Here is an 11,136-nt window from a genome sequence, read left to right as displayed (position 1 = left end):
TGTTAGTTCCTATGAAGCTCCCAGACCCCTGAGGTTCATCTGGATCTGGTTTGTTGTGGTTCCCAAGAACCAGAACCAAGCAAGGTGAGGCAGCGTTCAGTTATTCTGCTCCTCACCGGTGGAACAAACTTCCTGTAGACCTGAGGTCTGCTCCGACTGTCAGCTCCTTCAAATCAGGCCTAAAAACATTACTGTTTACTGAAGCATACTCCTAAATTAAATACTTACCTGCTGTACTCTACTGCCCTTATTTTTAACAACTTGTGCTTTTTATTATTTTAACTATTTTCTTATCATTTTATTTCATTTATTTGTTATTTAAGCGTACTCTTAAATTAAATACTTTCTGAAAACCGCGAATGAGATGTGTACCTGCGGTACTTTACTGCCCTTAGTTTTCAGCAACTTGTGCTTTTTATTATTTTACCTTCTTTTCTCATAATTTTATTTCATTTTATTTGTTACTTACTGTCTTATTATGTCTTGCCGCTTTTAATGTTGATGTAAAGCACTTTGAATTACCTTATGTTGAATTGTGCTATATAAATAAACTTGCCTTGCCTGGCCTGATGTTTGGACACTATCACATGCATCATCCTTTCACACCAATTCATCTGCTTGCTTTACAACTGTCATGCTGTTGGCTGCTATAAAATTATATTTATGCATAAACTATGACTGAGTACAGAGCTCAGCCATAAGTTAAAGGTCACTTCTGCAGTTAAGAGGACTCACCAGAGATAACTGGTTGATTTGCCCCATTGAGCATGAGTAGCTTTAGGACAATTACATGTTAATAATCAACAGTCCAGTGGCTCCATTCAGCAGGCCTCACAAAGGCCATCGGGTACAGGGAATCAAGTAACGGACCGCTTTTCAAACAAAGATAAACCTGACCTGGCTGGAGTGTATAACCCTGAATGATTACCACACACTGTATGGAACTACTGTTAATACTAAAATACCCTGGAAATTATGTTTTTCTTAAATTTTTTCTTGCGAATGTGGATATTTTACCACAATCATATTTTCTGTTTAGTGTCCATCATGATTTGAGCCAATGTCTGCTTAACAGGACTTTGTTTACTAAGACTAACATGCATCTAGCTTGCATTTGGCTTGCTAAATGTGCACAGGGTGTGCACATTTACTGTGCACGCCCTGTGCTCAGCATCTTGCTCTGTTTCAGGCCTGATATTTATCTCCCCCACTTCCTCGCCATCCTCTTCCATTAGCTGATTGCTTTCTCCGTGAATACTTTGCTTATTCATACATCCATATTAAGTGAATTGCTCAGTATCACAGCTATGTAAAAATAAAATAAAATGAGCAAAATTAATCTGGTGTAAGATTGTACGTATCAGGATATTCATTAAAAAAAAAGATTTGTTTCTTATACCAGGCTCTGACTGAGACAACTATAGCACAGCACATGCTGCATAAACCTTGTCATTAAAAGAAAATAAATCCAAGCCGTGTATAAAATAAGTAAATAAAAACACTCTTCCATTGAAATGGTATTGCCAAGTGGAAAACCATTAAGACAGAACAGCCACATTTCTCAAGAGTGGATTTCCTAGTATTTTGTTAAAAACTTGACATATTCAAAGTGACATTTTGAAAAAAAAACAAGAAACTAGATCTAAATCTCAAACTGTACAGGCTTCCCTTTGCATGTTAAATGTTAAAGATTATGTAATGAGAAAAAGAGTGACTACTAAGACTTGTTTGTAAAGATTACCAGATTAAAATCTCAGCCGTTTTCTTGGAATGCTGCATCTGGATGAATTACAATATCAACTCATACCACTTGAAAAGCATGGTGGTGGAGGGATTATGATTTGGAACTTGTTTCCATACAACCTGGATGCCATCCAGTCAATGAAATGACCGAAAAATTTCATTTTCCAACAGTATTCAAGAGTCAGATATGGGACCGCAGATGGCCTCATAACTGACTCTTGAATACTAATATTAAGAGCTAAAGCGTGGATAATATTGGGTCGTGCAATGGGACAGTTATCCCAAGCAATAACGAAGTCTTTAGTAGAAAGGGTGAAAAAGAGAAGAATCGATGGTCCAATCAAAGCCCAGACTCCAAACTGAGTGTAGTGCTGACGGGGAGAGCTGTGTGAAAATGAATGCATGCAAACTTGAATGAACTGAAGCAATGTCAAGACGAAGAGTGGGGCATAAGTCAGCTGTAACGATACGAGAGACCAATGAGGTCATGCTGAAAAAGATTCAGCAAACCTTTGTTAAAAGGTGGACTTAGTTTTTCCACAGGCGGCTTCTGCATACGTTTTTGCTCAATGGACAGTTACACAATATAAAGTATACGTCTTCAGTTGTTGGTTATTTGAAATTGTAAATAATAAAGAAGATAAAACCACTTAAGGCACCACAAAGGAACTTCTGACATTTTTAGCTCAGTGGCTTTCCTTATAGGCGTGGAGAATAAATAGTTTTTATAGCATTAAACAACTCATCTGGTCTCTTGCTTGGCTACTTTCATTTTTCTAATCCATCATTACATTCCTAAGCCTCTTTAATATCTTCCACGTTGTCAATTGTGACTGTTTTATGATTATGCAACATAGTTCTGTAAAATGAATGGTCTCTTGCAGTTGCAGCAAGACACCTCTGGGATAAGAGCTTAAACTTACATGAGATGGTTGCCATTAAGAGATGTGACACAGCAAGAACAAGCTTCCTTAAAGTAAGTATATGTTCCTTTAACTTAAAGAATATTGTAACATGAAAGAATGTCGTCTGCACTGCTTTGAGCAGATGATTTTATGCCCCGATATGTAAAGGTGTACATTTTTGATAAAACTGTACAGAAATGACGCTGCATCTCTGTGTATTTGGAAATTTAACTTTTCAAGCCAAGAAAAACCTTCAAGGAGAAAACAAAGAGTAGGTAGATAAATATAAAATATTAAACTACTGTTCTCCACATGGATGAATACTTTAAATGTTCTACCTCAAAAACTACAAAGTCAGCTCAGTAAGAGGAGCAGATTGCGGCAGCGTCTCAGAAAATTAAAAAGGATAACATCAAGAAGACGATAATGGGTTTGACCTCTATCCAAGTCTTCATTTTCTTCTTCAAATTACCATAAAATATATACTAAATGTTCAGGTTCAATCATCTTCAAAAAATTCTGGAAGTTTTTTCTTTTTTTTTTCGTGGCAATTCACTGGGAGCTGTAAAATACTCCTTTAGAACAGTTTTTAAAACAATATTTCTAAAAGAAATACTGCTAATATAAGCCTCTTCATATAAGCCAGAGATAACTTCACAGTGTGTGTGCACTTTCACTGATTTCAGACCTCCAATTTAGCGTGCAGAGGTTTTATTTGTCAAAAGGGTGATAAGAGATAAAAAAGGCACAGAACAACTGTGTTTCTACTTAAAACAGCGAGGGAAAACAGCCAAAGGGTGAGAACAATGGAAGACCTAATAATGGCTGACCAATATAACACTCCACACAATGACCAGAATCACGTATAAATGCAACCTGAAAGTATTAGGGAGCAGCTACGAGCTAGACTCCTTTCAATATTGTTTGTACTGTAATGACATGTTTACATAACGACAATGTATGACATACAGGAAAAAAGACAAAAAGGAAAACAACAAAAAAAACGATGGATAAAAGGTCATATTTGGCAGAGAAACGTGCCATTGTTTGGTAGTTTCCTTGAGGGTTGCCTTCCAAGCTGACAGTCACTCTTTCTTTCAGGAACATCTCGATCTTCCGCTCAGACCAGGGTGGTCAGCTTGTCTATGAGATCATCAATAGTGTAGACCATAAGCTTGATGTCATCCTTATCAGACATGCGATGCTGGCCATGTCGTCGGAGGATGATATCCACATCCTGGCTGAGGATGCGTTCTCCCACCTGCATGGAGATGTGCCAGGGGACGTCCTCATCTTTAAGCCCATGAATGAGCCGTACAGGACAGGTGACTGGGATGGGACTATGAAGCACACAGTGATTTTCAGCTTCACGCAGAAAGTTTAGGCTAATCTTGAAAACACCTCCCTCAGAGTGCTTGCTGGGCACCGTCCACTCCCCTTTCTCCTCAAACTCCTTGCGAGTCTGTGCATTTAAATATGAAGAGATCTCATTAATGCAATATGTACAATATATACAACAGAACCAATATATGAAGGGATATTACGTCTTCCTACCTCCAGTGGGAGAGAGTTAAATGATGTGACAAAATGATCAGCAGCGGTGGCGATGCCAACCAGTGCAGCAGTCTTCTCTGGTCTTGCAATGGCAGCCAGCAGCATGAGCCAGCCCCCTATACTGGAACCAACCAGTATCTGCAACGAAGCAAAAAACACCACCATGCCACAAAGTGGATGTACATACAATCAAGAGATGAATTAAAACTAAAATCACATACCACAAATGTCAAAAGTCTTTAACTACTTCAAGCTCATCCATTATTGTGGTTAAAACGATTGACATGCAAACGTGATGTCAGAGCGCCCTCTTGTGGAACCGAATGTCATTAGGCGTTTAAAAAGACATCAGCTTTTCTTTCATTATGTATTCTATTGTTTGATGAGATTCTTTCATTGATCTATAATGAACACATTAACAAACATCATATATTAACTGCATGATTTCTTTTCATAAGAAGTGAAACTTGATGAATCCATAAAGTATACAGATAAAAAGAAAATTTTCAAACTTCCCCTCCAGGTAAATGTGTTTAGATCCATGTCTTCGTTTCAGTGTGCAGCATGTTGCATGAGCAGGGTTTGCCACAAAAAGGTTGTCTCCAGAACATTAAACTTAATCTAATTTGAAAAATAAGAGCCTTCATTGTGTAGATGCCGAGCAATGTTTTCAGTGACAAATTCTTGGGTCCAGTGGTTAAACTTTTTAAACAATATTTCTGCGATCGTAAAAACAGTATTTTATACTGTATTAATTGATAATGAGTGGCTATTAAGTTTAAAAATATTAATAATAATTATAAGGAGGAAAAATCACAGTACAATGTGTTTTCATACATTCAGAGGGACCCTGTTAGCTATAGCTTTTATTATTATATCCAGGGAATAGTTTACGTATCACTCAAATGACATGTCAGGATGGTGCACGTACCTTTAAGCATGAACTCTGAGGTTCATTCATTATACTCGGCCTTAAAAAGGAGGATCATTTTGGGAATATTTATATCTGAAACCTTCTCTAAATGGAAACCAAGCTCATTTGCTAAAATAATGACTACCGACTTACAAAAGAGTATCAACCCATGAAATATTTACCTGTGGACCCTCAGTTAACTCATCCAACACAAAAAGGACATCTTTCTTCCAGGTACCTATAGTTCCTTCTGCTAACACTCCCTCTGAGGCGCCATGTCCTGTGTAGTCAAACCTGGGTAAAAACAAAACACAGAGGTAACGCGTAAGAGGCCACTGACACGTCTTGTTTGTTTTGTACATTATAGATTACAAAAAGGCGAGACATTGTGAATGTAAACATTTGCTCATCTTTTAACTATTTTAATTGATATGAACAGAAACCAACATATCAAATGTCAATAAATATATCTATTTTGCATTTGATGACAGTTATAAATTTTTTTTATCATTTCTTCTTTGACTTCCCATCTATATGCACCTTTTGTCCTCTCGTGTCAAATTGACCTGGTCTGTTTTGACTGATTATAAAGCACGAGGTATAAAATGTGGTCCAAATTGTTTTGTTTTTCCTTTTTTGTGAACCTTTTTTCCAACATATTAACATTTATTTTGTAATATATGGTATGATAGACCTAATTTACATAAAAGCCTCATTTTTGAGTATAAAAAAGCAGAAATTCTGATTTATTTCCTTTAAGGTTATTATCGGAAGAACACAAGTAGATGGAATACCACAGACAGGTATATGACAAAGTTAAGGCAGGGTATTTTTTTTATACCATTTTCAATGGTAGCAAATAGTCACATCTATTGTCGCCCTGGTCTTATTTACCTGGTTTGTAAAGCATGAAATATAATATGATCACTCAATTCTGTTACACTTTTTGGCCAATTTGTTTCCAACACTTTCCACAAGATTTCCATACATTTTTGGAATGTATGGTAAAATAAACTTAATTTACATGTCACAGCTTTTGTACTTACGGGTCAAATTGAGCAGTTTGACCATTTATGAAACATAAAGTGTAAAAGATCAGACATCAAACTGACCAGGTAAGACCACAGATGCTATAAATTTTAATAAAAACACACAATTTAATCTTACTTGCAAAGAGCGTATGGAACCATCCCTGCAATTTCCAGGCAATTAAATGGAAGAAAACCAAAGTTATGACATACTCACTTTTGAAAACGGGTCAAATGACCCGAAGACAACAGGAGGGTCAACGCGCTGTTTGGAAGCTGAAGACAGTGACCTTTGTAGTTTGGCCTTCAAAATGTTCTTCTGTTCTAGGTTAGCAAATGTGCAGCTCTCTGCTTTGTCATTTTCTCATTTCATTACAAACCAAACCCTTTAGTTAGAGACACGTCTGAGCTGTAGCAGGTCAGTTTGGCGCTGCATGTTGCTTCGTGAGCAACAGATATCCCAACTACATCGTTATCACTGGCATGACACGTCCAGGCTGTTTGTCTTTCTCTTCTACCATTTTTTTTTCATGCAAACCAGAGTTGTTTAAAGGGAGATGCTGTCAAACTCAAGATTAAAAAAAATCAACAAGACATTCATAAGAATGGTCCCAATGATTAGATCTTTTTCAGAAAAATATGTATTTTAAATGATTTCAAAATTATTGCAATTCTGTTTTTATTTACATGCAACACGGATTGCATCTTTTTGCTAAACAAGTACTGTAAACAAAAAAAACAGAATAACAGGAGCGCTGCTGGTGTCCCCACAACCACCGGTGCTCTTGCAATGGGTGCAACAGTAATCTCAAAAGGAAAAAATGCAGGCACTCTGGTGCCTTGAAAAAATTAAAAAACCTTTATTTGACTGGGTTACATACTAAAAAGACACCAACGCGTGTCGGCTTGCGCCTTCCTCAGGGTGTATGGAGACAAGAGACAATCAAACAAAATTAAATAGAATTCAGTTCAGCTGTGGCTCCTCAGGTCTCTGCAATGCTCCTCCAGGCCTGAAGGAGGCGCCGGCAGGAGCACCCAGATATTCTGCTTCCTTAACAATCAAAAAAAGGAAAATTAAATTGACTGTTGAAAAGTAACACAGAGTAGCAGTATAACGTGAATCATGAGTACCAAAATGAAGACCATGCAAAGAATAATAAAGCTAAATATATAGAGAAAATCTCCCCTCCTTTAAACAAAACATGACAGTAAGTCACACAATGGCCTGAAAAGTCATGACAAAACAAAGAGCAATGTGAATATAAATATAAATGCAAACAAAGAAACCCAAAGGAAGAAGACTGATAATTATACAGCAGAATATCTGGGTGCTCCTGCCGGCACCTCCTTCAGGCCTGGAGGAGCATTGCAGAGACCTGAGGAGCCACAGCTGAACTGAATTCTATTTAATTTTGTTTGATTGTCTCTTGTCTCCATACACCCTGAGGAAGGCGCAAGCCGACACGCGTTGGTGTCTTTTTAGTATGTAACCCAGTCAAATAAAGGTTTTTTTAATTTTTTCAAGCCACCAGAGTGCCTGCATTTTTTCCTTTTGAAAGTACTGTAAACAGTTATACATTTCCATAAACATGACAATAGATAGTCTGTGTTTTTTACAATTGGAGCTACGTGTTTTATTAAAACCAACTGTAAGAATGAATTTTATTAATGTGAGGACTCTCAGGGCTCATTTCAGAACCCTCGAAAGATGGATGAAATGAAAAAAAAAATACATAACTTGTTACAACCCACTCAAAATGAATAAGGATAGACAGAATGCAAAAGCTCATGTCTGCAAAATGATCCAAAAACTCAGGCAAAATCTTCTAATCTCCACTTTGGAACTCATTAAGGCCTAGTTGGTATTGTTTACAGATAGTATAGTAATCCTGTCCAAAAACAGCCTATCCTTTATTCTGTATCCATAAAAAATATAATTGTTTGAGAAGAATTGTTTTTATTTTGTTCTCTCGGGAGAGGGCATTTTTTAGATGGGAGGTTTTGCGTGTTGGCCTGAACAGTTCTAACTTTATCCACACCTAAGATAACATGCTTCTCTCTGCTTGTCTGAAGTGGCGACTTATGATCACGTCCCCCTCCCTAACCCTGTATGCAATTAAAGAAGTACATGATTTCTGCACGTAAAGACCAAATTCATTGTTTTTTTAACCTGCAGTTGGATATCATGGGCTTAACTGCGCATAGTCGCCAGGAAAAAGAACACCCTTCCTGTATGTCATGCCCCAACCCCCCACCAGCTTTGTGTAACAGATCAACCCCACATATACAACAATAATGGTAATAAACATGGACGATAAAAGGCTTGAGAGCATTAATTTGCTGGTAATAAAAAAGAGCTGAAACAACACTGACAAGTATGTGACTTTGTGGCTGTGTTGTCAGCAGTTACAGCACCAGCTTGTTGTTTAGCATTTTAATATGACACTATTGCTATGTGAACGAAGATGTCGGTTACAAAGATAGTCAAGTAGGCAAGGACGCATAGTGCTTACAACACCAAAATTATGTGGTCACAGTAGCCCCCCCCTAGGAGGGAGCTGCATCCTCAAACGTGTCCTTGGTGTGTTTGCACCTATGGCTGTCCACTTGTGATCAGATCACTGAGGATGGATTTTAAAACCAGGTGTAAACAAGACCTTTATCTCAGGATCAGAAATAAGTTTATTGCCAAGTAGTTTAACACACACAAGGAATTCGTTGTGGTGATTGGTGCAATACAAAAGAGCAAATAATATTAAAGGAAAAATGTACAACAAGTTGGTGCCGGAGTAATGAGTCTGTAGGAAAAAAAATGTACATGAGGTGACCTGGGATGTGCGTTAATGTGACGCATGAGGTCAGGAGTGGAGTCTTTACGTTAGTGCAGTGTTTCTCAATCCTGGTCCTCGTGGGCCCCTGTCCTGCATGTTTTAGATGCTACCCTGCTTCAACACACCGTGATACAAGTACCTGTGTCATCAACAGAGTTGTGCAGACCTTGGTGACAAGCTAATGAGGACCTTTAATTAGAATCAGGTGTGTTGGTGCAGGGAAACATCTAAAAGATGCAGGACAGGGGCCCACTAGGACCAGGATTGAGAAACACTGCGTTAGTGTAACGTAGGGTGGGGTGGGGGGACAGTCTGCGGTAGACGGGGTCCTTACCTGAGGTACGAGTGCCCTAATGACCTACAGAACTCCTCCAGGGCCTCGGCTTTCTGCCCATTCATGTTGGAGGCAAAGCCGGGGAGGAAAACCACACCTGGACTCTTCCCCTTCACTTTCCTGTAGGCCAGTTTTGGTAGGTCTGGTCTTGAAGCATACTGAACTGTAGATTTGTGTCTCCTGTCTCCTAATCAACAAAGTTTTGTTATTCAGACGTGTGGAAACATGCATTCATCATGAAAATGACTCAATGTTATAGTATATTATTAAAAAACCGACTTTGCTGGACACATAGTTTATCACGTGGCTCAAACATAGCAACAGCTCAGCATATTAACGCACCTAAATCAAGCCAATTATCCACCTAGCTTTTTCAAATGCAAATAAAAAGAAAGGCAGGTGACGCAAAATGTGTCAGCAGCACAAAACACTGCATATTTTAAATGCCCTAAATTTTTTATTACGGCGCAGTCGCCACACCCCCCTCCGACGCTGTTTAACACACGTAAAAGACACTCGAGCATTACTGAATTAATTGTAGCAAAACCAAAGACATGAACAAACCTTCCATTCGGTTTGAGGACAAAGCTGTGAGCCCTGCATTAGTTAAAAAGTGTGAAAGTCCTCTGCGACAGGACCTCAGCGAGACGGCTGCCATTCTGTTCCGTAACCACTGAGCAAGTATCGCGAGAAAAGCCGCAGTCGCTACTTCAGCTCCGGGAGCACAACAGTTTGGCTTTACTTTATTTGCATTATACAGCTAATTGTGCTGAAACCTGCTGAGGAGCACGAGTTTAAATAGCTATTCACATGCAATCACACTACTGTAAGATAAAAAATATTCCCTAGTAAGTACATACAAGTCTACAAGGTACAAGGTCCAATAAATTAATTGCCTTTAGTCCCTGTTATGTCATCATACTATAAATACACTTTACAAAATGCCATTTATTCAGCTATTCTGTTAACATGCATAAATGTAAATGAAGCATTTTCATGCTGGCACACTGCTGAAATGGTGATAATGGTAGAACATATTCTTACTTTAGTGAGTATTTTTCTTCTTCATATAAGCTATTATATTATTAAAACGTATGTAGCCTACAGTAAATCAGAATCAGAATCTGAATCATGTTTATTTGGCCAAGTCAGGACAAAACAGGGAATTTGACTCGCTTATTTTCGCTCACTGTACAGTAAATAGGCAAATGACAGCTCTTATTAACATACAGTATACACAATTTTTAAAAAAGTGAAAAGTTCAGCAGTATGAGGTAGACATGGTTATTGAAAGGTGCATTGTTACTATTATTATTGTTGCACAGTGATTGATAACTAAAATGGCTATTGTGGTTTAAAAAATGCAGTAGGAAATATAAAGAAGCAGAAAATGAAAGTTAAGAGGGAAAAATATTAATAATCTTTCCTGCAATGGAGTTGCTTGTTCTTGGCAATCATGATAAAACATTTATGACTTCTCATGAAGCATTTGTTGCACAGATCTGTTATTTTCTAAACTGTTGCTGTAATGCTTCTTTGTATGTAATTAATTTATGGACATTATACCAAATTCTTTTTTGAATCAGGAATCTTAGAAAAAGACACATAACGATGACATAAATTGATACAAAAGAAGAACAACAAAAGCTGATATATTGAGTGTAGATGCTGGAAATTAGCATAAAAAGAACACAAAAATACACAAAATTACAAAAAAGGAAGTCTCATTATGCTAAAAAACAAAACAAAAATTAAAAAAATGACTGTTGACTTGATTAAAAAGATTAAAAAAAACCTTGCAACAAGTATAAGCAAATATGCTTACAAA

General features: G+C 37.6%; 1 protein-coding gene across 2 annotated transcripts; it reads right to left on the bottom strand.

Annotated features, from left to right (window-relative positions):
• Positions 1–3,342: 3,342 nt before the first annotated feature.
• On the bottom strand, positions 3,343–10,043 carry abhd10b (abhydrolase domain containing 10, depalmitoylase b). Of its 2 annotated transcripts, none has more exons than XM_061713763.1 (5): positions 9,873–10,043; positions 9,309–9,492; positions 5,298–5,409; positions 4,203–4,340; positions 3,343–4,110 (listed from the first exon to the last, which is right to left on the bottom strand). In XM_061713763.1, the coding sequence occupies exons 1-5, from the start codon at positions 9,964–9,966 to the stop codon at positions 3,769–3,771; spliced, it is 870 nt and encodes a 289-aa protein (XP_061569747.1). In that variant the 5' UTR covers positions 9,967–10,043; the 3' UTR covers positions 3,343–3,768. The 2 variants fall into 2 exon arrangements, with proteins under 2 accessions (XP_061569747.1, XP_061569746.1); XM_061713762.1 differs by having other exon boundaries at positions 9,309–9,495; positions 9,873–10,038.
• Positions 10,044–11,136: the final 1,093 nt, after the last annotated feature.

This window comes from Cololabis saira, chromosome 22 (assembly GCF_033807715.1).
Source record: "Cololabis saira isolate AMF1-May2022 chromosome 22, fColSai1.1, whole genome shotgun sequence".
In the NCBI taxonomy this organism is placed as follows: domain Eukaryota; kingdom Metazoa; phylum Chordata; class Actinopteri; order Beloniformes; family Belonidae; genus Cololabis; species Cololabis saira.
The sequence above is the reverse complement of the archived record's forward strand: the minus strand, read 5'-3'. Positions and strand labels throughout refer to the sequence as shown.